General features: G+C 39.5%; 1 protein-coding gene across 1 annotated transcript; it reads right to left on the reverse strand.

Annotated features, from left to right (window-relative positions):
* Positions 1-610: 610 nt before the first annotated feature.
* On the reverse strand, positions 611-25,574 carry VSX2 (visual system homeobox 2; the record flags this gene model as incomplete). The annotated part of the gene is made up of 5 exons (XM_081314176.1): positions 611-1,005; positions 3,323-3,503; positions 19,764-19,887; positions 23,853-23,937; positions 25,118-25,574. The coding sequence occupies 5 exons, from the start codon at positions 25,572-25,574 to the stop codon at positions 611-613; spliced, it is 1,242 nt and encodes a 413-aa protein (XP_081170302.1).
* Positions 25,575-27,603: the final 2,029 nt, after the last annotated feature.

Below are 27,603 nucleotides of genomic sequence, written 5' to 3' on the forward strand. Positions count from 1 at the left end.
GAATGATACTTATTTTGATCACTGAATACAATGATTGAGCACAGACAGCATGGTAAGCCATTGTATCATTTGTTTGCTTTGGCTTAGTATGTTGTCTGTACCAAACATTGTGATTTGTAAACTAAGGTATATGGATTAAATGTGACAGCAAAACTAAACATTGAAGCTTACTCAAAAAAAAACCATGGTTAAAATAAAGCACGGCTTGTCACAAATGTGTGGATCTAGATAATGAGATGACTATTTTTGAAGATGAAGTGATAATGGAATAATGGAGGCTGTGGGGGAGGGCAATAATGATTTAATAAATTGTGAAAGTATTCAATGCCCACATCCCTCTCCCTGCTTGAAATGGAGGGAGGCAGAGCCCAAAGGCTCCTGAGCACAAAGATTGCAGGGGCAATATGCTCCTGAAGGGAACCAGTCTCTGAACACACCCAACACAACATGGCCTTAGCCTGTGATTTCCTGAAATGTATAGAGACCAAGTGGATCCACCCTCCAGGTGAGTAGGGACTACAGGGAGGACCCCATTAGTCTGAGAGGAGGCTGAAGCTACTAGATGAGTCAGTCTTCAAGAAGATGGCTGATTTCCCATCATCCCTTCCTTCTAAACCAGTTTTTCATCCTCTTGTAATAAATCTGATTTTTCCATTTGCCGATCATCCTCTGCCGTGGCTGCCTCTTCCTCTTTTTCTGGCTTCCTGACTGGGGTAGGAGGATCTCCAGGGATGGTCCCCAGGACTTTGGTGCTATGCTCCTGAGCTTTGGCCCTGAGGGCAGCAATGCTGTTCTCTCTGAGTTCCTCCTGGGAAATGGTAGTTTTGGAATCTGGCCCCCTTTCTTCCTTGTCACTCTTGTCAAGCTTGGGCAGGGCCTGGCGTTCCATCTCCGGCTTCCTTCCTGCCTCAGCCGCTGCCTCCAGAGACTTTTTGTGCATCCCTAAAAAGAATTGTTGGTATTCGGGTTTAGAAAAGCGCCTGGGCATGGGAAAGCCATCTTGAACTGAAAACAGTAAAGATAAAGAAAGGCCAGAATTAAGGAAAAGCAGAAAGCCTTGCTTCAAACAGCAGTCACACAGAGAGCCCAATGAAGGGGCCCTGCATGAGGAAGATCTCCAGCCAATTCTCTGATAAGAAGAGCCAGGCTTGAGGAGAAACTTATACCAGTGTTCCACCTACATGTATTTATCTTTCTGTCTGAACCCTGATGTCAAATCTGCATATTTTAGATTGGAGGAGGAAGAAACATCCTGTGTGGGGATGAATTGTCCTAAGCAGAGTTACAAAAGAAATCTATGTTTATAAAGAAACACAAAGATTTCTAAGGCAGCAAAATGACAAAACCTGTTATCCCTGCAGTTTAGTGGACTAGGGCAGAGGTCCCCAACCTTTTGGGCACCAGAGACCAGTTCCGTGGAGAAAGGTTTTTCCTTGGACCGAAGCATGCATGGTTTTGTGTGCTGCCTGCATCCCGTGGATGAGGCTTTGCTTATTTGTGCGGACCGGTTGCTGGCATGCCACAGCCTGTTACTGGTCCATGGACCGGGGTTTGGGGACCCCTGGACTAGGGCAGAGGACCTTAAAGACACAGCACTCCCTAATTCCATTAGGCTGCAGAATTACACCAAATACAGAAGTGAATCTGTATGTGAAACAAAGCCTTGATGAGGAAAATGCTAAACCCCTACACGCTGCTTTTCCCCCCTAACATATACCATCCATCCACGTCCTTTCAATTTTCATTTTCTAGTAGACTGAAGTATGAAGCAGTACATTTGTAAGAAGCCAGGTGTTAAATTTAAAGAATTAGTCTGGAAAAGCAGAAAAGAAAAGCTAAGGAAGAAGCAGAAGTGCATGAGAAAATTGGCTACTATATTTAAATAGCTTTAAACTATCAGGCAAATTTGTTATAGTTAAATTATTTGTACATAGGATTTGTTTACTGCTAAGCCTTCACAGTGCTTGGCACATGGAAGGGGAGAAGGGAAAAATTTATGCACAATCAACATTGTGAGAATGGACTTTTCATCTGATTACCATTCTAACCGATCAAATTGTACTCCAGCCACTAATCTGCCATGCCAGGGTGCTCCTGAAAGGAATGCCTAAGAGTAGAGATGAATAAAAGTTTGTTCTCTGGTCTTTTAAATAATACCAAGGCTGGCCAAGAATTTTGGAATTTTTAGAAGGCAATTGTTTTCAAGATTTGTTTGCAAACTACCAAAGACATCAAAAAGAATGCTGGACTAGGAAGACTCTTGGTCTGATCTAGCAGAGGTCTTCTTACACTGGTAGTTCTCAACTTATGACTGGAACCATTGCTAAACAAGGCAGTTGTTAGGTGAGTCACACCAATTTTACAAGCTTTTTTGCCAAAGTTGATAAGCAAATCACTGTTGTTAAGTGAATCCCACACTTGTTAAGCAAATCTAGCTTCCCCCATTGACTTTGTTTGTTGGAAGCCACTAGAAAGATTGGAAATGGCAATTGCATGAACCCAGGATGCTGCAACCGTCGTAAATACATGCTGGTTGTGACACACCCAAATTTTGATCATTTGACTGTGGGAACATCTGATAGTCATAAGTGTGAGGACCAGTCTTTTTTCAGTGCTGTGGTAACTTTGAATAGTCGCTAAACAAATGGTTGTAAGTCAAGATCACCTTTTATGTATAAATCTACCCAAACCCTTAAACATATTTATTATGCCATGATCTGTGATTACTGTTTCCTGAATTAAAAGCCTCTAAAAACTTTTAAAGGATTTCCAAATTTTTTGTCGAAAGTTATCAAAAGTTTATGTTCTCAGCCAGCATCAACATCTGGCAAGGGATTCTCACCATAACAGTTTTCCATGTGGTAAACTGCTGAGAAAATATGAAGAATGTTTTTGGCAAAAACCTTGTGGGAGCATAATATAAAACACAGACTATTAGCATTAGACATAAAGGTTTTATATTCCATAAGGTTTAATAAAACCTTCCATTAAAAAGCACTACTGGTAGCCATACTTGCTGATCTGTGCAACCTCTAGATTCAGTAGAGGGGCCATAGTCGAGTTTTATGCCTATAACTAATCCATATTCAGATATTCCTTTCCTATCCTACCTATTTTACACGATACAAGCTTTCTGAACAGGTGAAAGGGGTCTTTCAGGTGTGTTAGCCTAAAGACCCATTATCTACCTTCCAGCATGGCTAGTAACCCAAATCACATAACGGGCACATAGGAAATGCTGCTTTAATTCCCTTCCACTCTGTCAGAACCCTGGCACTGGCTATAACAAAATGTAGATCTGTTCTCAAGACTGAGCGCTTACCCAACAACCAAGGAGCACAAGATTCCATTATGCCATCCTTGGCTGATTTCAGAATGGATTCTGGCAGTGGGATGGAGTGACGCACCATTGCACCATATAGGCCGTATTCCGCCATTACACTGCTTCTTCCCCAGCATTTTTCTCTCTTTCGCCATTTGGCCCGTCGATTCTGAAACCAAACCTGCAATAAAGAAGATTGTTTAATAAAAAAAGTATATTTTTTATTTGCCATGTGATTGCTGCACCCTAATGAGTCCAATTTAAATAAATGAATAGGTAAAACAGAATAAAAGGCACTGACTAGTCCAGTGAAGGGTTGTTTGTATTTTAAAACTAGTATGCCTAAAGATGATTTAAAGCTATTTCATTCTTTGACTGGGAATGAGATGAAACTAATGTTTGTAGGGCCAAGGGGGAAGATTGGTGTTGTTTGAACCTGACTCTGTCATGGTGAAGTACAAGTGAGAATAGTCTTTAATGCTAATAAATCATTACTTGTCCACATTAACTAAAACAGAATTTAATTAACTTTCCCCACTGTCAAGTATTATTTTGAACGTTTACCCCTTTATATGCCAATTATATCATTCACTAGAACAGTGATGGCAAACCTTTTAGAGACCGAGTGCCCTAACTGCAACCCAAAACCCACTTATGTATCATCAGGTGCCGGATGGGCGTGGCCCATTGGGTGGATGTGGCCCATTGGGTGGGCGTGGCTGCAGTGGTAACGGCAGACTGGGTAGGACTAAAAAGTTCAATCAATCAATTCCAACTTTGCAAGATTTTTTTTTCCTGCGAGAAGTTGAAATTGATTGATTGAACCTTTTTTTGCACACGGAGGTGGAGGCCTAAAGCAAAAAGATTTTATAAAACCCAGCTGAAGGCCTAGGACTGGGGCGACGGCGCACGTGCCCACAGAGAGGGCTCTGCGTGCCACCACGGCACTAGAACATTAATTTGGTAGGTGTGAAAGGAGAAGATCCAGATAAACTGAACAGCTGTTTAAAGGGGGGAAACTAAGTAGTCCTTCAAAAAGTAATTTTATATGCAAACCATTTAAGTATGATTGATAATTATAATTATTGAAATGTTTTAAAATGTTTAATATTGTTGGTGTTTTAATGGTAGTAAAGATTTGAATTTTAATTAGGTAAAAATAATGTATGTAAGATGATAGTACTATGCATACATATATACATACAATCCTCTCTCAAAAAACATTAAAATGTAACTAACTACTACATAGGCTATATAGAGAACATTTAAAATTGTCTTAAAATTGCATCTACTTAAAGAGGGGTGCACAACTTTTTAATGAATCAGAGCCACATTTAATATTTTTTTAGGGTTGATGACCACATGGTGCAGGACAATTATTAGGACTATACAGGACAAAGACTTTCTAAGAGCTTGTGGAAGAGTCTCAAGCATTTTTCTCTCTTTTTTCAAGCAGTCTTAAGCCCAATTTAGGACATGTACCACATTTTTAGGTTTTCTGTTCTACGTGGTAAGAAAGGGTGCCACTGAATTTCAGCAATTGCAATCAGAGGAACTCTGTGGGCTGCATGTGGCAAGTTATCTACTCTGAGGTAGAAAAAATCTGTTTTATGACAACTGCAAGATGTATTCATTCTCCTTAAAATACTGCAGCTGGAATTTTGTGGAAAAAATAGAAGACATAGTGAAGGCAGGAATAGATACATTCCCTCACAGAAACAGATAATACAAAAGTGAATGAACAAACTCTGGTATCTCATACTAAAAAAACAAGTGCAAGTAATCTGAGCATACTTGTGCTACCCAAAAATCAGGTTGAGCGTAACATTATAATGTGCTAATAAATGGTGTAGTGAATGTTGCCCTGACCATACTATTCAACTTTATCTTACCATGCCTGTCCACCTGACATTTATATATACAGTACAGTAGGTAGGATAAAAAGGCAAACCTAAAATGACTTATTATAGAACTTCTTTCCACTTTGCATCAAGGGCATACAAAGGATGGCTGCTTTTCATGTACTGTCTGATCATATTCATATACTGTCTGAGCTTCGTGTATTGTGAGTTTTCTTCCACTTGGCTTGATTGAGAATGGAGCCAATACACAAAACTGTTTCTTTTTCTGAGCCTGAACCCTTTCCCTCCCTCCGTTCACTTCCCAGTTATGGCACAATTTTTCACTCTTCCTGCCATCACCAAATACAGCTAGATATAGCTTTTATTTTCATTACATTTATATGAAAACCAACTTGCCATAATCTCAGTTTTCACTGAACAGGGTAAAAGCTGCATATGGGGGCATGGTATTTTGATGGGAAGTTAGACACAATTAACCGAAGCATGGTTTGCTCAACTCAATTTGCAGAATACTTTGGATGAGAAAGTAAAATGTAACAGCTGAGTTCACATAATAGTCTAATATAAAATTAAAAAAAGGTAAAGGTAAAGGTTCCCCCGCACATGCGTGCTAGTCGTTTTCAACTCTAGGGGCCGGTGCTCATCTCCGTTTCAAAGCCGAAGAGCCAGCGCTTGTCCAAGGACGTCTCCGTGGTCATGTGGCTGGCATGACTAGACGCCAAAGGCACACAGAATGCTGTTACCTTCCCACCGTAGTGGTCCCTATTTTTCTACTTGCATTTTTACGTGCTTTCGAACTGCTAGGTTGGCAGAAGCTGGGATGAGTAACAGGCGCTCACTCTGCTACGCGGCACTCGGGATTCGACCCGCCAAACTGCCGATCTTCTGATCGACAAGCTCAGCGTCCTAACCCACTGAGCCACCGCGTCCCTTAGGGTAATATAAAATAAAGGTAAAGGTAAAGGTTCCCCCGCACATGCGTGCTAGTCGTTTCCGACTCTAGGGGCCGGTGCTCATCTCCGTTTCAAAGCCGAAGAGCCAGCGCTTGTCCGAGGACATCTCCGTGGTCATGTGGCTGGCATGACTAGACGCCAAAGGCGCACGGAACGCTGTTACCTTCCCACCGTAGTGGTCCCTATTTTTCTACTTGCATTTTTACGTGCTTTCGAACTGCTAGGTTGGCAGAAGCTGGGACGAGTAACAGGCGCTCACTCTGTTACGCGGCACTCGGGATTCGATCCGCCAAACTGCCGACCTTCCGATCGACAAGCTCAGCGTCCTAACCCACTGAGCCACCGCGTCCCTTTAAAATACAGATGGTTAATTCAGGATCAAGCAAGCATAATTTCACTGTTCTCCCTGACTCTGACTTATTGCCATTCACATACCCTCCCCAACTAGCAAAGCATCGTAGTTTGTTGCAGGTTGCCAAAATCTGATTTTTTTCGCAAAATTAGGTAAAAGAATGCCATTGGACAAATAACTTCCCCTAATATCACTTTGTTCTTTTCCAAAGGATAATGCCAAGATTATAACACCGCACAATATGAATCCTCTGTCCTGGTTCATACTGAATTGTTTTATGTTTAAATAATCACTTCATACGACAGCCCCACGATGGAACTGAATATGATTTGCAAATTCCAATGGACCCTTAGTACAATCCGTCTTCACTTCACACAAGGTCTAAGTAAAATTGTGCATACTTTTCCATCTGAACAGTATAATAATCAGAGTCTGATGGCTCACTGCAGGACTGTAATTAATTCTCATTATACCTTTTGTGCAAGTGGCCTGGATTTTGCCTCTATTTAACGGAGGTCAGAAAGAGAGAAAGGAAAAGCGAGGAATGTTCGACTATATAGGGAATGCAAGAAAAACTTCTAGAGAACACCAGGTGATGGAGAGAGAGACGGGGGTACTATGTCGGCTGCTTTTTAACCCTCTTGGGTGGTGCAGTCATGTCCCGTTGGTGGCACCAGCTTCCACCATTCAGGCCGCGAGCCTACCGCTAGCAGAAATCTATTATCGCCCCGGGGGCGCGCGCACTTTCTCTCTCCTCGCCTTTTTCCCGCCTCAGAGAGAAGCATCAGCTTTGAGATGAAAAATTGCTCGCGATCTATTCAGGAGGAGGTAAAGGAAGAGTCAGCTCCAGGGGCAGCCCAGGCCTGATTGAAAAATAAGTTAATTTCAGTTTGAATCGATGGGCCTCAGGCACTGAAATACCACGGGAAATTAAAGCGGCTGCTCCCTGGGGATCGGCGCCATTGACCCGCGCTAATTAATGCCGTGGCGGTGGTGAAGTTCTCGCTCGCTTCTCCACGAGACAGCCGCCCCTCCCTTCAGTGGTAAGCATAGCCCCACACTGCAGCCACCAGCTTTTTCTCATTTAACTAATTAAGCTAGAAAATTGGGTGTTAATTTGTTTAGGGTTTGGTTTTTTTTTAAGGCCCCCCCTCCTGTTCTTTCCCTCCCTTTCCTTCCTCTCCTTTCCAGGGAAGGCACGCGCCGTCCCCGGTGGAATGAAAATGAATGGTGGGGACTCGCTGGCAGATGGATGCTCGGGGGGTCATTCGGCAATCTTCTCCGACTTGATTGCTTGATTAGGTCGTTAGCACATTAAAAAAATGCTCTCCGTCTGCCGCTGTCCTGATGAGTGGGCTGAGGCGGGAATCGCCTGGGTAATTTATCTTTTTATACAGCAAAGAATTTGATTTCAATCTGCAGATATATCGAAGCGCCTTTGACACCTGTTTAACATTGCAGCGCTGACAGCTTAACCCTGCGATGACTCCGTTGGGCGGCAGCGGAATCGGGCAGGGTGGAGCAGGACGAGTCCCCGAAAGGGGAGGTTGTAGCTGGAGGAGACTTCAAAGGGGATTCTCGTAAGAGAGATTTTGAGTAGAACCACCTACAGAGGAACACCCTCCCCATTGAAAGCCTCCTGAGATTAACAGAATACATAACTATACACATACATTATTGGATTGCACTGCCGATTGGATATTAAAATAAGGTTGCAAACCTAATTGTACTTACATGAAAGTTACAGATAACACAGATCAAAAACCCTTTATGACTTTTTTCTTTGGGGTCTTTTTTTATCACCCGTGCCTCACATGCTGATATTTAAACACGTGTTTCCTTTCTTACAGCAATGAGCACAGGAAAAATGTATACACTTGGGTTAAATAACGATAGGAAGGATATTTGCAACACTAATCGTATAATCAATTTGATATTAATTTGATGAGACCTATTCCTAAATAAGCATTCTGATAAATCCAATATTAAAAAGTAGTGAATTGCATAAATAATCTATGTCCAATTAGAACAGAAATATTTTAGAATTGTCAATAAAATAGCAAAGGACTGAGTGAATTGTAGGAATTAATGTTACTTGTCTTGGATCATGACAGTGATCTAACTAGGGTAAGATATCTGAGGCAGAATATCCTTACTAATAAATTATTTTACAGTTTTTGCTGCCTTTTAATGAAGTCCCAAAAATGTACTATTGGAAATGAGCTATATCACACCTTTTCCTATTGTGGAGAGCGAGATCAGTTATTAAAATATTTTATGGGGGATATTGCCTTGATTGAGAACTCATGTTTGCAATTAATTATTGCTGTTATACTATAGTTCTCGATTTAAGTATTGTGAGCAATCTTGAACTCATGTAAAAAAGGTAACAAACTTTAAGGTAAAGCTGATTAGGCTTTCTTAATAGGTAGATAGACATCACAGGTAGTAATAACAATTTCCAAGAGAGCTTGGGTAGGGTAACATCTAGTTAAAATGAGGCTTGGAGACAACCCAAAAACCTACCCGCCTCACTCATATATACAGCAAAAATAGGAACAATCAGTGAGCAAGTGGTAATTTACTACTATTGTTTATGTGTAATCATACTGTGATAAGACATTTGTGAACTAAGTAGGGAGGAACTGTCTGTTATGCACCTCTGCATTTAACAAGAAATCTTATGGATACAATTTACCATGTGGCTTAACAAACTATTACAAATGAACAGTTTGAAGAAATTAAATGCAACTGTAGTAAGTTTCATTTGATATATATTTTTAATGCGTATCAAGTACAGTGAAATAAATATGAGTATATAAGCAGGCTTATATGCACATTGTATCTACATTGTTCCATATAATGTGTGTATTTAAATGGATTTATTTTTAATATAACTGAAAATGCCAATCTAGATGTATTTGTTGCATGGACCTATATTGAATGTTTCTGTGTTCTCATCAGAGTGTAGGGTGATAAAAAATAAATATGTTATAAGAGCATTACAAAACAGTTCATATAAAAATGCTTTCTCATCTAGATATATCCACACAGAAATCTTCACTCAGTCCTTCCTGATCAGATTCACATATGGAATATTTCTCCTTGTCTTTGTCTTGTCCGCTAGATGGCTCCATGCAATGAGGTTTTACATTATGCAGTACTACCAGTATATGTTTTCTTTCCTGTCTCATCGGTGTACAAATTCAAATGTGAGAAGTTCTCTGTATTAAGGGACAAATTGATGGAATGAATCAGGTACACTTTCCTGCTGATTTCAGAACAAAAGGTGATTGATTCCAAAGCTTGTCAGGATGATGAAATGTTTCCCCCAATTCCAAGCATTTGTCATATCCTTTACAAATATTTAGAAGAGCTCCTACTGATAGCTATTGTTTTTAAATCTAGCCTCATTTTTATGACCCCAGAACTTGAATGTCTATAATGTTAACGGTAAGTCTTATTTATGAACTGAGATTCAGTGGTCATGATTACACATCAGTAGGCTATGTTGCATATTTAGGGTTATGTGGTAATGTTCTAAAGTATAGAAAATACCACTGCATTCCTGGGAATAGGAATTATTCTAGAGTACTGCCTTGCTTAGTACAGGAAGCCAACTTTTATGTATACATACGGATTTCATAACTTGCATGACCAATCTGTTGTCACAGATTGCAGTGTATGAAAAGGAAATTAAAAATTTAATACTAAAGTCAGCATATACAGATAAACATACATATAGCATGCAGATAGACACCCATTCAAAAACTATTTAAAGTAATATGAATATAACTGGTATGATGTCTGGTTTAAAATCAGTATGCAGCGGAAACTAAATAATTAACATTATTTAGCATTAACCTTGTGAATTCTCAAGCTTCCTCCTTCCATTATATATTCAAGATGGACAGTATTTAATATTCATTTGTTATGTATATGTAGGGGTGTGGGTCTATACATATGTTGTATATAGTATGTTTAGGTGTGGGTCATGTATGTGTTTCACTTTGAGAGCGGGCAACTAAATTTCATTTTTGATGTGTGCCGTTGTGCCCACAGTTAAAAAAAATGACAGTAAAGGTTATCTTATCTTACCTTAATTATATTGCTTTTTTTAAAAAAAAATCCAGCAAGTAAGCAAGTCTATAGGTTAGAAGGATAAATGTCTGTTGCAAGATGTTCTGTTGAATTGGGGTTAATTAATACTTGTATACTGTTTAAAAAGTGACACCTTTTTGCCATTTTGACAAGCTTAAGTCTATCTTGGATAAAATTAGTCTTGAAAATGACAATTTCTTTTTAAAAAAAATACCCACTGCACTATTTTGTGGTACCACTTGTCAATGTAAACAATGTCCAAAATATAAATATGTGTGGTTAATATCTCCTTCCAAAATTAGGCCGACCCAATCTACCAAACTCTCCTCCAAAAGGGAAGTCCTAGTAAGACATCTTAGGAAATAGATCTAATCTAGAGAAAATGCTATATGGAGTTTCTGCATTATTTACAAATCCTTTGTTACCGCAAACTATATCAGACGTTCATTCATCACAGCAATCCAGTTTATCACTGCTATAATCAAAAATACAAGATATCTCTTGTAAGAAAAAGATATTACACATACATTAATCCTCGTTTTGCTTACTCCTGAAATTTAAATAGGCATTTCATTCTATAAAGACAAATGGAGGCTATTCCCGGATGAAGTGAAGACTGCTAGTACCATTTTTCTAATTATATTTATTTAATATATAGTTGGAGGTATAGGATCTTATATTTTTTTCAGGTTATAATACTAGTTGCTTTTTATGTGTTCTGCCCATAAAGGAATCTTACTCCCGGGTTAATATATATTCTGTACTGCAGCTTCCAGCTTCTGCTTTTTACTAACTCAGAGGCTTGCCTTTATTCCTGTGATTTCTGTATTTTGGAATGATTTCTCCTCTGCAATACTGTACGCCAGCTTCTAATGTGATGTGTTTTGTGTGTTCTTTTAATAAATTTTACATTTACTGTCTCCTGATATAATTTTATTTTTGTTCTATGTTTAATATTTGTTATACTGTTTCATATTATAGCCTTGGTGGAGCAGTGGGCTAATGCCTCCTTAAGTAACACCAGCTGCCTGCAATTAGTGCAGGTTCGAGTCCCACCAGGCTCAAGGTTGACTCAGCCTTCCATCCTTCCGAGGTAGGTAAAATGAGGACCCAGATTGTTGGGGGCAATAAGCTGACTTTGTAATAATGCCGCTTTGGGGGGGGGGGAAAGCCCTAATAAGCAGGCATTTGCATAGAATGAAGGCTACTGCTAAGTTTGTAAGCCGCCCTGAGTCTTCAGAGAAGGGTGGGATATAAATGGAATTAAAATAAAAAAATAAATAAAAAAATATTGTTTCTAGCTTGCTTATTTTAGATTAGTTTTACAGTGTTTATAAACAGATTTAAGATGTCTTTAATGCATCAGTGGTCCAATTTTTAAAAAGAATTCATTAATTAACTGCAGCTTTCTTGGCTTATAAGTAGAAGAGTACATTCAGTGTCCTTGGAACATTTAAGCAGAAGAATTAATAGGACTTTGACATGTGTTTACTTAATTTGTCCACCAGAGGACCAAATTGATAGCCAGTGATCTCAGATCCACCACCAGGGATTCTCAGGTTGTTCTTTAACATATAATAAAATCCATAGATTTCGGGAGTTTGAATATTCAGTTAATGCATAATTTTTCCTTCATTACACAGTATATACTTTTCCTTTGCGTGTATAAATTAGGAAAGTCCATGTGCTTCCTAGTAGTTCCCTCAATAAGCTTTGAAGATCAGTAGTAGACAGCAACAGCTTAAGAAAATTAAACGCTGTGTTATGTAATATCAGACTAATTATCCATTTGGCTCATATTCTTTTCTTAAGGATGGAATAGGAAAACTTTTTCCTTGAGCTTCTGACATGTTCTAATCTCTTTACATTTATTTTTGAAACTTACCTCTTCCTTTCCTGCATTGAAATCTATGCAATATCTCTTATTCGAACAAGTTCCTATAAGCCTTATCCTGTAAATAACAGAGAATAAAAGAGTTGGAAGGGACCTTGGAGGCCTTCTAGTCCAACCCCCTGCTCAAGCAGAAAAAGCCCTATAGCATTTCAGACAAATGGTTGTCCAGCCTCTTCTTAAATATATAAAGCCTTGGTGGAGCAGTGGGCTAATGCCTCCTTAAGTAACACCAGCTGCCTGCAATTAGTGCAGGTTCGCATCCCACCAGGCTCAAGGTTGACTCAGCCTTCCATCCTTCCGAGGTAGGTAAAATGAGGACCCAGATTGTTGGGGGCAATTAAGCCGACTTTATAATAATGCCGCTTGGGGGTGTGTGTGAAAGCCCTAATAAGCAGGCATATACATAGAATGAAGGCTACTGCTAAGCTTGTAAGCCGCCCTGAGTCTTCGGAGAAGGGTGGGATATAAATGGAATTAAAATAAAAAAAATAAAAAATAAAAGCCACTGTCCTTCACTGGTCTGAACACCTTTACATCCTTTTGTACATGTAGTCTTCAACTTAATGACCACAATGGAGCCTGGAATTTCAGCCATAAGTTATTGCAGTCACAAGTCAAGGGACCACATGCCCAAATTCAATTTTATTATTGTTTTTACAACTAACATAAAAAGTCACCATGATTTTTAAATGAATGACATGGTTGTTTACTGAATCATATGGTCATTACGTGAATCCAGCATTTTCAATGGGCAGAGTTTTTTTGCCATCTATCATAAAAAATTGTGGTCAGGATGCTGCAACCAATCATAAAGGCGAGCCAATTGCCAAGTGCCCAAAATGTGATCACGTGACTGCGGGCTGTGTGTGTGTGTGTATCAGTTGTAACTTACAGGACAGTTCATAAGGAGCTTTTTTGAAATCTGATCTAACCTGAAACTATTGTTAAGTAACTGGTCATTAAACAAGGACTAACTAATAAATATGTCAGATCTTTTCCTTGCTTTACAAGAACGACTGTATTTTTGCTTTAATTGTTTGTTTACTTGCATCTGCTAGAACCAGAAGAGTTTCTCATGACATCCATCTACAGAAGATGAATGGATTAAAGGAGGTCATAAAAGGCAAATGCTGTGCAAATACTCCACTGCCAAATCACATAAAGCTTTAAATATCAAAAAGATAAATTTTCAACAGGCTGGTGGAGACAAGCCTCAGAGCACTGGTGAAATGTACTTGTGTTGATGAGGACCCTCAAACAACTGCTGAATCCAGCTAAAGCTTCCTGGTGGACTTCACAGGTGTTCTCACATACTGATTATTGTGTAGCTTAAATGAGAGGTGATGAAGGTATGAGCTATCCCAGCAAGGCCCTCATGCTTCAGGTAAGGCCACAACTAGTGCACCCGCTGAAGCAGGACAAAGACATCCTTGATGACAGCCAGGAGGACTATCCAAGTCATGGAAACTATTCCTTCAGGGGCAATCAAAAGGCAAGGAACCTTGAATGGGCAAACAGCACTTTCATCTTTTTTTGCTTCAGCCATTTTATTGCAAGACTTTGCCCTTCTCGCCAGAACAGAGTCCATTAGCAGCAAAGATTCTCAAATCTGAACAATGTTATGGGCAAAATACCACGTGAAACAGTCACAGTACCCAGGCAGGAGTTTTAAAAGGGTGTTGGACACTCTCAGACAAAGTCACCTAAGCAATAAAGGAGTAAAAATAGAAACACTTCTATTACTGTATGGGACTGAGCTTGAGTTTGTAACTGCTCAGCCAAGTTTGCTTTTCTTTTCCACCAGCACTCAAGGCATCTCTTCTATCATTTCAATTCCTGGGGATTCTTGGTTAATAAAGGAGCCAATCAAAATCAGTGAAAGAGGAGCTTATGCTCATCCTGGAGTCCATAAATCCTCTGCTTAAAACCATCTTCCCATATAGAAATTGAAGAAATTCAGCAGCTCCAAGGTTACACTGGCGGAAAACCTGCCAAGCAACAGGGTAACTGATACATAAGATGGATTTCCAGCTTAACCCTTTGGCTCAGTACCTTCATATTCTGATTCTTCAGAAACAAAGTCCTTTTATAATTTCCTCTTATAGCTGTTGTAGTACATAGTTTAAAACTCTTCTCATAATTAGCCAGCTGGCCTTTCTCTTATGATTTGATCTTTTTATCTTCAGTTTATGGTGTGACTGTATATGTGTATACAAATATGTAGATTTTTTTAGACTGAAACATTTTGGGCCAGATTTCATTTGTTTCTTTCTGGAAATTGTAATGCAATGATAATGATATTCAAATCTTAATTCAATAGGTCTAGTTTTGCCTAATCTGTTGTCAAATACACATAAACACACACATTGCAGAGACTATGCTTTTTAAAAGTAACATCTCAGCACTTTGGGAGAGTTTCGACAAGTTATTATTGGATTTCCACAGAAGCAACCTACTTATTCAGAATTATCTTGCTCAGTAAAAGGTATCCAGTTATTTTCATTTCTCATTTAAGAAAACACATCAGTTTAAATGAGACATTTTTCAGATGTGTGGTTTCCAAACCTTCCCATCTGCTCAGATTTAGATTTGTTTAGAAAATATGCAGTTTGAGGTGTTATTTCAGAGATCTGAAAAAAGTGTAATAAACCAGGAAATACATTGTGTCTCCCTATTCATATGCTGCATCAAGGTTATTTACAATATTTACTGTGCTATCATTTTCTATGGCCCTTTAAAAAGATATGAAGTTAAATGAGTATAGGAAAAGAGGCACATTGGTCTGCGTGGCTGATCACAAAGCAGATAGCTGCTCTCATTCCTGGTGCTTTGCAGAAACACAGGGAAGTTAGTATTAGTACAGCTTTATGCACTATGGTTTAAACCTTTCCTGCCAGTTATGCCTCTGGGTATAAACCCAGAAAGTATCATTTAATTTAAACTGGTATATCCAAAATTCACTTGTTGCAATTCTAGTTAGCATTTGACATCAGAACAGTAATTTACACAGATTCATTTATTACAAATGATATCACCGAAATATTAGATAAATTGTAACATAATTCTTGATTTTTTTGAGGTGGATTGGTAATATTGGTACCTTGCTTTGATAATGAAAGAAACCTGGGTGAGAAATACCAAAGTTTGATATCAGGCCTAGAATAATGGAAGAAATTACCTAATGAAGAAAAAAGTGAGTTTGGGTGTAAAACCTTAAAATATGATTCACTTACTAACATGAAGATGGATTTATTATTAAGCAAATCAGATGAATACAAGTAGTATCCTGAAGAATAATAGATGAAAGAAAACACATATTTGAAGAAAACAAGAGGTTATAGTAGGTGGGGGGGGGAAAGTAACAGTGACGAACAAAAACATCCAGTTGTAAAAGTCCAAGTACTGTATTTTTCCTAAAGTTAAATATGTATTTCTTCTTGATATGGTGTTGCAATGAAATCAGAATATTTGGATTAGTGGATAAAGAGATCCATCATTGCCCAAAGCCAATCAGGTCATTTTAGCAAAAGTAGAAAATTCTCCAAATATTATGTTTTACCTTAGCCTTAAAATAAAATATGAATAATTTAAAAACTAATAATTTGCACTCCTGCCTAACAATCTAACATTCGTGTCTGAGTTCTAAAGATTAGATTATATTTGCTCCTCAGGCAGTCAAACATACATGAACTGTATCAAGGGGGAAATGCTAACAAATCAATTCAGGGAATTACTTGTAAAGATGCCATCTTTTCTGCCAATTATTACTCACCCCAGTCTTTCTGAATCAGTAATGAGAATCAGGTATGAGAATTAGTAAAACCTGATTTACAAGTAATTCCCTGAATTGATTTTCAGTCTAAAGAAATTTATTTGGGGCTAATCTATGATTCACACATAGACATGCCCATGACTATAATCCAAGAGGTACCTTTTTGCTTGTTCTAATTTCTGAAGTAATATTCCATCCATAATATTGACTATCAACCATAGTACTGCAAAATTAAAAAATACAGTATGAAATTAAATATCATTGTCAATTAAAATATCTCAGAAAGAATAAAACAAATGTATCATACATAGAGTCTAGCATCCACATTGTCCATATTTCATTGGACTCATTAAAAATAATCTCACCTGACAACAGAGTTCAGATAGGTCTTCCTTGAGAGGTAGATCCTAGAAAAATCACCAATAGGGAGGCCTAATTATGTATCCTATGTATCTTGTGATACAAGACTGTTTGCTCAGCACCAAGATTGTTAAATTAGTGTCTACAAGGAAGGACCTTACAGTTACCTAAAGCATATTGGGGCTAAAAATACTGCAAAGCTAGCTCAGATAAAATGTATTTTTCTCCAACACTGCAACTTAACAATTGAGTATTGGGTAAAAGTAATTTCCTCCCAGTAATTTACAACGTTATCACGAAATAAAGCATTAACTTGAAAGCCTCTCAGAAGCCAATACAAAAGTTCTGGGATTACTGCTTATCTTCTGGATCACAGTCCCCATAGCTGTAAATCTACAATCTTCACTGAGGTGACAAAAACGTGACCATTGCAGACCTATGCCCTGCTCCATGTCCCATGATTGGGCAAGCAACCTCGCTATGCCCTAGAGGCACAGCAACCCACACTAGTCTCTCAAGATTCCAAATATGCCCATTGGCCAAAAACGTTAAAGAGTCCTATCATGAATCATCAGAAATAACCAAAAACAGCAAGTGTTAATGCTGTGTAAAGAGCATAAACCAAAATCTAATTTCTGATATTAGAATGTGAACTGATGTAAGCCAATAATAGTATCAATAATATCAATGGCCTTCAATGATAGAGTTCTTCCCTCCCCTTCCATTTTCCATTCTTGTTATGTTGCATTGCACACTTGATGTCTTGTTACCAGGTAGATTGACAAACGGAAGGAAGTTCAGTAAAGAGCAATCAAATGATTATAAAGAGCTGGAGAAGGGATGATTTATCTTGCATAATTTAAGTAAATAGTTTTATAGCTTGGTTACACATTGAATTGGGGGATGCTATAGGAAAATGAGATCCCAAAACATAATGGGCAGAAGGGTGGCAGAATATATGCAAATAGATGAAGAATGGAATTGTAAAGAACAGGAAATTGTTGTAGTCTTCACATAGTTATTCTAATAAAAAGGCCAACGCTATACCAATACTTAATGGGGGAAACCCTCATGAAATAATGTCTAGAAGATGTCTAGAACATAACTTTTAGTCTTGCTTAGCCAGTTATGGTTCAGACCATAAGGTATAGTTGTCCAACTTTTTGGCTTGCCTGGGCCACAATGGATGAAGAGGAATCGTCTTGGGCTGCATATAAAATATATAATTTTGTTAACGTACTGTATATAAATAACAAATTTCCTTTATTTTTTTATTAAAAAATCTGTGGGGCTGTCCAGGGCCATGTTATTCATTTTTTAAATAATTTCTTGATGAAGTAATTCCTTTGCAAAGAACAAGGTAGAAGGAATCATAACTCAATAACAGAGAATTGACTTTTGCATGCAGAAGATCACAGGTTTACCTATATTTCAATTCTATTGATGCCTGAAAGCTCTATCTATCCCATTGCTATAACTGCATTGAAAGATGGAGTAAGATATGCTAGCAAAGTTATGTATTTTTACATAAAATAATTTCTTGATGAAGTAATTCCTTTGCAAAGAACAAGGTAGAAGGAATCATAACTCAATAACAGAGAATTGACTTTTGCATGCAGAAGATCACAGGTTTACCTATATTTCAATTCTATTGATGCCTGAAAGCTCTATCTATCCCATTGCTATAACTGCATTGAAAGATGGAGTAAGATATGCTAGCAAAGTTATGTATTTTTACATAAAATTTAAGTAGGGCAGATCCATCCCATTACACAACTGCACCACAAGACTTTCCCACAATATATCAGCTTCATTTTATACAATATTTATAACATCGAGCTGTGTGGTGTAATATTTATAGTTTAAATAATTTACATTGTTAGTGAAACAAAATAGAAGTCAAGTGTTGAATATTGTTATAACATGATGACATCTGAAACCTGGTTAAAAATGTAATGGAGCTGGGCCTTTTTGTTCATCAACCATTATTTCATAAAGCAACTACACTGCTATATGAAAACTGTAATCTCTGACTATTCTAAGTTATTTGATGTTCGGCTGTTTATGAACACCTCTAAAACATACAAAATCTGAATGAATCGTTTCCATCATAAATAATTATGATAAATTCATATGTTTATGAACATTTATGTTATTTTTTTAACATAATATGTCTCTCCAGAGGAAATTAAGAAGTAAACTTAGTAGTTTGGAAATAATGAATTCTACTCTTCAGTAAACTTTTCTACAAAAATAATTAAAAATACAGTATTTAAAAGGGGGAATTTAGTGAAGATCCATAGTATTAACCAATTCTTTGCTCCTAAGGTCACTTTAGGCATGATTTCCTATCATAGCCAGTAATTCTCACTTCTCTTAGGTGTTCTTTCATATGTGGGCCTAGAAAGATTCTGAGTTCTAAGACTTCACTACATTATTTCCAGCATCATCAACATTCTATTCCCATTGCAACTGTGTGTATCAGCTCTGGATGTGAAAAGTGCCATCTAGTTGCAGTACTAACTTTTCTCAAGGTCAAGACAGCTAACATGAAGGACCACAGTCCCAACTCTCCATTTTATGAAGGTCTATTTTCCAAGCTGATCCAACTATACTAAGTGCTACTACACCTTGAATATTCCTTAGTTTTCCTGATTGTTTATTACTCTCTTGATCCTGATTTATAACCGTTTTGGACAACTTTTATTCCATTTGGATTAAAAGCCTTGCAATTACAGAAGTCATGCATCCTGAATCCTGATGAAGTCTTAAAGAAAACTACACTTCTTTCAACATTTTTTAATCTTCAGCATGCAAAAACAATTGCATCCTCTTATATAAAATATCTAACTAATAAAAGCTAGAACAATTAGTGCAGGCTTAGGCACACAAGAAAGCACACCAATTCAACATTATCTTTGAGATTTGGGATGAATCAGTTACAAGACAGTCCTTTAAAACAACCTTTCCAAATGTGTTGGATTATAATAATCCAGCAGCCCACATTATCAAATTCAGTGGCATCAAATGAAAGAAGACTTGTCTTACAGAGTATATCACTCTTTTCAAAGAAAGCAAAGTATGTTGGGGAAAAAATAGTGAGTAGTCATGACATGGAATGACTGAATTTCATAGCAATATGATTACCTGTATCCTATCTTCAGGAAGTTCTGTTTTCATAGCCAGCATTTCTCTTGCATAAACGTCAGGATAATGGGCTTCGTTGAATGCTTTTTCCAGTTCCTCCAGCTGGTAGGATGTGAAGATTGTCCTAAATGGAATAAAATTCACTGATGAAAAAAGTTAAAAGAAAAAAAAACCTTAAAAAGCACAGCAGCAAAGGAAAAATTAAGAACATGAATACATTATACAAAAGAGTTATTCTTAGGACGAAAAATGCCAAGGAAAGTAGATTGGGTCTTCCTATTTACTGTAAAGGAGAAACTGAAGATGTAAAAGATTACTATTGAAACAAATGGACTTAGATTGCACTCTTTTCATAAAGTACATTAAAGTGGAGAGGGTAGCAAAGCCATAACTATTGTGGAAACAGAATTATAAGGCTGAAAGGGACCTTGGAGGTCCTCTAGTCCAAACCCTTGCCCAAGGCAGGAGTCCTTATTCTGTCTCAGACAATTGGCTGTCCAGTCTTTTCTTCAAAACCTCCAGCAATGAAGCACCCACAACTCCAGGAAGCAAGCTGTTCCATTAACTAATTGTTTTCACTATTAAGACATTTCTCCTTAGTTCCAGGTTGGGTCTCTCTCTAACAAGCTTCTACCCATTGCTTCTTGCCCTGCCCTCTAAGAGGAATTAATCTAATGTTTATATGAAAACAAAGACGTTATTTTCTTTAAGAAGTGGAGGAGAAATCTAAAATATCTGCCCAGCTTTTCTAGAAAAACTTGAGGGGAGAGAGCAGAGATACATTTACCAACATACTATCCTATATTACCTCTAATAATTCTGAATAGGTATCATTTATAGTGTGGGTTCCTTCATACCATTTCTCTTCTTAGATACTCTTCTGTGAGATAGTAAATAGAATCTGGTTTTGCTCATGTACGCTGTGATCCTAAACGTTCCAATGTGAATGTAAGTGAGCTTGCACCCAAATAAATAGGTTTTAGTCTAAATTTAGAAATTAAATTTAGTACCTATATGTAAAAGCTATGGTGTTATCAAATTAAAAAAGCTACTATTGGTCTTTAGATTTCTTATTAATTAAGTCAGCTTTATGTTTTTTTCAAACAAAAATTTGGCATCATGTTGAAAATAAGGGGCACAATTTAGTTCCAGGTACTATAGAAGCAGCTGAATTAATAATAGGTATGGATTAAAAAGACTTCCAAATTAGAATTATCATTTCTTTTTGTGAAATGTGGCATTAACATTCATTAAGAATTCCATAGTGCTGCAACAAAATCTAACAAGAAGATTCCACCAACTCCATCACTATGGATCCAGTTAAATTCTGTGAAATGGAGATATGTGGGCTTTCCTTATCTGTAACCAGACACCAAACAACAGACTTTATGATAATATTTAAGTTTTCAAGTACAAAGTCGATCTATTTATTTTTCTGCTTTTTCTGTTGCAAAATATTGTTCACATTGTTTTTAAAAGAAATTATTTTACTTCCAATTCTTAATTGGCAGAGTAGAATAACCAATGTGTTACTGATGATGTAACAACATTCTTTTTATCTCTTTTCCTAACATTTGGAAACTCCAAATGTTCCTCATTTGCTAATATTTTGTTTGTAAAGAATATACTCCAAACACTTTACAATGTAAGAACACCTATCTTCAGAAATTTAGCTTAGCTTCTCACCCTATGATTCTACCGTTTCAAAAGAATTTCATAGTAAAGATATGCTTCTTTGAAATCTCAGTAGCCCAAATTAGGAGTTCTCTTCACTTTAGGCATAAAAAATAACCCCTGGAATTGAAAGCAAAACTCCAGAAGGGGATGAGGGGATGAGAGATACTTGCAGAGGTAAAAACGTGTGGATCATGTTGTGCTCCAAATCAGAATAAACATTCTGATGAATTTCTGAAGCATAGAAAATTCTCTGGTTATGAGATTAATCTACCATGGAAGCCAACTGCATTTCAATATTTTTCATTTCTATATAAAAGCTTGTCTGCATGTGCCTAAGCACACACATACAAGCATATAAACAAATTGAAAATAATATGAAATCAACCTTCTGATAAAACAACTACTTCAAAAAGAAAAAAAATCAAAGCCAAGATTCTAAAGATTAAGCATTGATTTTTAAATATTTACATATTTCCCAAGAGCATTGTCAAGAGATATCTGAATTACCTCCTAACATGTGAATGTTAAGCACTTCCATCAGCTTAATAATACTAACATTATGAGGGGCTCCTTCTGCCATCAAATCTGTGTTCTGGTATCTCCCAACCTCATCTTGCTCTCCCAGAATGATCACCTATGTAGATGGAGCAAGCTATATGTAATGCCTCACTGCTTTTTTCTCAAAACAAATTGCTTCTCTTATTGTGCATTATTTTGGGACCCAAGAACAGTGGCAGGATTTTTATTTTTAAATTTATCCACTCCTTTTGAAGGTAGATAGAATTCCTGTCAAAAATACAGGCAAAATCCACCCTTTTGAAATGTAGTCTTAAAATTTGTTTGTAAAAGATTTTTTCAGATTCTCTGTAAAAACAATAGTACTACCGGTAATAACTAACCTCTCCTTTCTTGCTCAGGATATAGAGAGGTGTAGTTCCTCTCCACATTGCCACTACTTTTTGAGCATTTCCTGAAGACATTGTCTTTTAAAAAATATATTGTATTTTGCAAATTACGGAATTATTAACACATTCAACACTAAAATTCTCAAATTTCTGAAACAATTCATTCTAGATGCGAATATAAAACCTGCAAGAATTCTAACATTGATCTACTACATAGCAAAAATATCTCTGCCTATTGGCCCAATTCACTGAAAAGTTCTTGCTCTCAATTTGTTCATGTATCAATAAAACTGAGAATTATTTGTTGCAATTTCAGTTGTTGTAATTCTCAAAGCAAATAAACCATTCTTTTTTTCTTTTTTCTTTTTCATTACAGCCAGATATTCTGCCCATTAGCAAACTTCATCTTCCCAAATCATGTCCAGGTGGACTTGCTGCTGAATACACAAAACAGAACTAATATGCAAAATGGGGCCCTACGATGATTTTAGTTCTGTTGATCATCCATGCAAGGGGGGGGAGGGAGAGAGAGAGAGCGCAAAATGGCAAGGTCCTTCTTGGAGTTTTGAATCGGTAACAAAGGGAGCAGGCTTGTTTTGGGGAGATTCCCCCAGCTTTACTGTAACATGATGTGTTTTTCAGTCTCCAAACTGTTCGGGAATATTTTCAGGCATTTTTTTCTCCCATCTAGAATTCTCCAGATGGGTTGGGTTACAATTCCTGTCACCTCAGACATTGTATTTTATTACTAATCACAAAAAACGGGTGTCAGCACCCTTGCCAAATGGGAAGGAGGAATTCAGTTCGTTTTACAGACAAAAGAAAATCTTGATGAATCAGGGATGAGAAGCCAAAGCACTTACAGAAAATTAAAGGTGAATTAAAAAAATGACCTGGTTGGGTAAAGCAATAGTTTGATTTGTAAACTGCTCTAGCATGCTGATTTCTTTGATTTATTCACAGCCCTTAACGGCTTTACGGAAAGAAAAGTGTACGGGTGAGTGGGGGGGGGGAAGGACCCTTTGGACAGCTCCCTCCGGCAGCTCTGAAAGAGCTATAGATCAGCCAGAAATAGGAAGATCCCCTTTGAGATGTTTGGATTTGATGGTTCCACAAATACAAGTTAGGAGAACAAATACATACAAGCGCTTGGCGTGGAGAAAAAGCCAGTCTCTGCCTTCTTTGGAATGGATGGTGCTTCAGAGTAAAACCTGAAGACCAAAGGGATCGCTCAGGATCCATTGGCAGAGGATGTGACGCTACGTGCAGGAGCGTTGCTCTCTCATCGCTCTCCCGCCCTCCCCACCGCCCCCACCGGCAACCAGAAGCCTGAACCTGACGGGGTGCGGGGTAGGCAAGACCCAGATCTGCAAGGCCCAGAGAGGGAAGTGGCCCGCCAACGAAACCCCGGCAAGCTCACCGGGCGGGCGTTCAAGGCCAAGGGCTGGGGGACTTGTCCTGCCGCCCCAGAGCGCGAATCCCGGCCTTGAAAACAAGCTCGCCTTACCTGTGCCGCCTCTTCTTCCGCTTCTTACTCTGGTTTAAGGTCGATTTCGACATTTTTCTGTCCGTGGAGGAAACATCTTCGGAATCTGAAGACACAAAGGCGGGAGCGATGGAGAGGGCTGCTTCTTTTGGGGGGTTGGGGGTGGTGGTGGTGGTGCGGAGCTTTCCCCGCCCGCTCCCAGGAACACGTCAGGCTGTCACCCGCAGGCCTTGTCCGAACTTTCTCGGATCGGGGCTTTTTGTGGGGAGGATTTCGTTTGGTCGGATTTCTCTTCCTGAGGGCGCCCCGCAAACCCTTCCTGCCTCGCTCTCTTCTAGCTACTTTTCCCCCCGCATCTTTTCTCCCGCCTGGGCTCTAGTTTTCCTTTCAGATCAGACCATTTCTCCCACACTCAGATTTCGTTTGTCAATCATTAGGTTTTTTTTAAAATAAATAAATAAATAAATATATTAAACAAAACGGAAAGAACGAGCTAGACGGGAAATCAAGAGTTACGTAGAAGAGGGAGAGAACCTTTTACCTTCGATAGGCAGGGAATAAATATTTCGGGGAGCTTTTTATTCCTCTCATCTTCCCAGTATTTACAGGTTGTGAAAAGAAAACTTTGGGAAAAGGGAACAGAATAAAGCAGCGGGGCGTTTTCTTGCTAGGATCCCTAAATTAACCACGCGCCTCTCTCGCCTGTTTAACAATTTCCCGGAGCGTTGTGTTATTTTTAATGCTTGCCGTTACTGCATTTCTCTTTATATTGTTTTGGTTTAAACTTTTAAGACATCAAATGATTCGTGCTTATTATCCTAGTGCCCTTTACTATATATGGGACTTTTAGGGTAATTCAAGCCGCACCGCAGCTGCATTTTTTTTGTCTACAAAAGGCGGAAGAGTACTTTGAGCCAGGTTTGGTTCCTACACCGCTACTTCTCACCATTTTATCTCTCGATGTTCTTAATTTTATTTTGATACACTGTGTGACTGCAAGGCGCTTAGCCGAAAATTGCTCACGTCTGACAAAATCGGGAAGGTCTGAAATGAGATCGAGCATCCCTTGCATCGGGGAGACTCTCAAACCCTGCCGGATAGGCTGGGGCGCAGCGATCGCCGCTTCGGGATCAGCTGCGACAGACTGGTCTGTCTGGAGTGGTTCGCAGCACCTTGTCAAGAGCAGAGATCTCACCGCCCGGGATAGCGATTCCCAGTGTCTCCCAGCTTCCTCCCGGGCCCAGGGCCCTCCTCCCCACTGCTCTCTTCCGCCACAAGAGCTCTACCTGAGCTGGCCGTCTGGCTGGTGTCTAGCTGCGCGGGGGCTCTGCCCAGCGGCTGCAGGTGTACGCTGGGCGGGTCGGCCAATACCTCCAGGAAAGTGGGCTGCGCGTAGAAACCCGGGAGGCTGCCGGTGCTCAGCAAGCCCATGCCCACGCTGCCCACCCCGCCTGGGCTGAGGACGGAGCGGGCCGCCAGCAGGTGACCGGCGGGTAAGGAGTCCAGGGCTGCGCGAGGTTGGGAAGGCGGCTCCTTGTTCAAGCCCAAGATTTCCTGAATGCCGAAGCCGGTGCAGCGTGGCGCCGTAGGGCCCGAGCTAGGCTTGGCCCCCGCGGCAGAGCCCCCTACTACAGCCCCTGCCCCATTAGAACCCGAGGCCGGCATAGGAGGCGGCGCGCCTTCGGGGGGTTGGGGTTTGCCGGGCAGGCTGTGGGCCAGCGCTTCCCCCGCTTTGCCCGTCATGCTGTGACCGGTCCCTTGTGCCCGCTCCGGGGAATGCTCGGGAGCCCCCGCCTCAGGCCCTTTTTATACGCCCAGGCTGGTGCCCAAGCGGGATCAGAACCGAACAGCCAATCACAGAGGCCATCCGCGATTAGGAATTCCAAAAAGCTGGGGGCGGGGGGGGGGCGGTGAGAGAGAGAGAGAGAGAGAGAGAGAGGGAGAAGGTGAAAAGAGAGAAGGCGGGAGAGGCTGGTCTGCTTGGGGCGCGCCGGGACCAGCAGAAGCGCGCCGAGGAGCCCAGCCCCAGCCGCCGTCTGCTCCCTGAGAGGAGCGAAGGAGGCAGGCGCCCGCGAGCAGCCGAGAGCTGGTCCGCCACCCCGAGCAGAGAGAAGCTCTGCGCGCCTCCCAACTGGCGACAGGTGCGGGAGCGCTTTAGGCCAGGCGACTCCGCGCGAGAGAAAAGCGAAGGAAGCGGAGCCCCTCGGAAGAACCGGTCGGCCTGGCGCCGTTCCAGGCCGGGCCCTCGGACGCCTCGCGGTTGGGAGGAAGCCCGTCTCCGCGGAGCACCAGCGATTACCAACCAGCTGCATTGCCCAGGGACACCGTGTAACGTGGACGGCTGGAGGACAGAGGCCTGGAAGCGGCAGAAGCAGGAAGAGAAGCGAGGGGGGGCCCTCCCCTGGCTAAGCAAACGGGGGAGGGGGAGAAGTAGTGGGGGCAAAGCGAGGGGCGCCTTCCCCCCCTTTCCTTCGGAGGGGAAGCAAAGGCTGCCTGGTCGGAAGGGCGCCCAGCCGCTGAGGTGATTTCCTTTCCGTTCACCAATAAAATCGCCTCCCGCCGCTTCGGGGTTTATTCAAACGCCTGTCCTGGCTGGCTTCTGTCTATTAAAACAGATCAGTGGATTTGCCACTGTTAGGGAGATGCACCTTCTCTGCAGAGGGTGCTGGCTTCCAGCTGTAAATTTCGCGGACAGGAGGACAACGAAACCACGAAATTGTGCAGGCTAGTATGTTTTAAATGGCCTGAGACTTTTAAAAGAGAAACGATTAAAGAGTGAAAATTCAATCGTAAAATCATGGGAGCGATCTAGAGATTTTGCAAATCGTTTACACCTTGAGCTTTGCTCTGAACGAGTTGCCATCGGTCAATTTTAGATCACGGTAATTGTTCAATCAGCATTTTGGTTGAATGCAAAGATGAAAGAATGTGTAAGAGCTATGAAACGTTAAATTAGTCCACCTTCCAAAAAAAACAACAACCCGTAGCTGAATTCGTTTGTTGACTTGCAGTAATTAGATTTTATCTAATTATACACACACACACACACACACACAGACACACACACGCACACTTCAGTAGGATAAGTGAAAATAGGACTGATTTGAACATTGCATAAGTTTATTTTTCATAGCAAAATAAATAAGAGGTTGAAGGAAGTATATTAAATATATTAAAATGAATTATATATTTAATGTTAACTTCAACCGAATATGGAATACATTAAATAATTCTCAATAATCATCAATTTAAATTTGATTTAAGGTTTCAAAATTATTGCAGCTAGATTTTTTTAATATAACTAGATCACATTTAGATTAGTATACATTATTTTCAATTTAGTGGAAGATAACTATGTTTATTTTAAAGCATCTATTATATTTACTCAAATGGTGTTTGTACCTATTCAAATAAAAATGGACTTTAATTTGTAAACACTCACAGTGTTTAAGAAAGTTTAAGAAAGGAATATACATTTTAATCTTAAAAATATAGCCTTGTTTTTGGCATTTAGGAATGTGTTTTTCCCATAATTTATTTAAAGTCATGTATGCAATAAAATATGTTCAAGAGACATTAGACAACTATATATTCCTGCTGAGGATCTTTGAGCTGCTGTCTCTTAATGCTTAAATTGTATAAAAAAATTTGAAAACTGTTTTATCTGTTTATTTGCTTGTCACTATGACCATTTTATAATACCAATTTTCCAGTTGGAATTGTGTGGAACTTTAGTTATGTAGGTACCTATGCATTAATTTTACAGTAAACC

This window comes from Vipera berus (assembly GCF_964194415.1).
Source record: "Vipera berus genome assembly, chromosome: 1".
NCBI classification, from domain to species: domain Eukaryota; kingdom Metazoa; phylum Chordata; class Lepidosauria; order Squamata; family Viperidae; genus Vipera; species Vipera berus.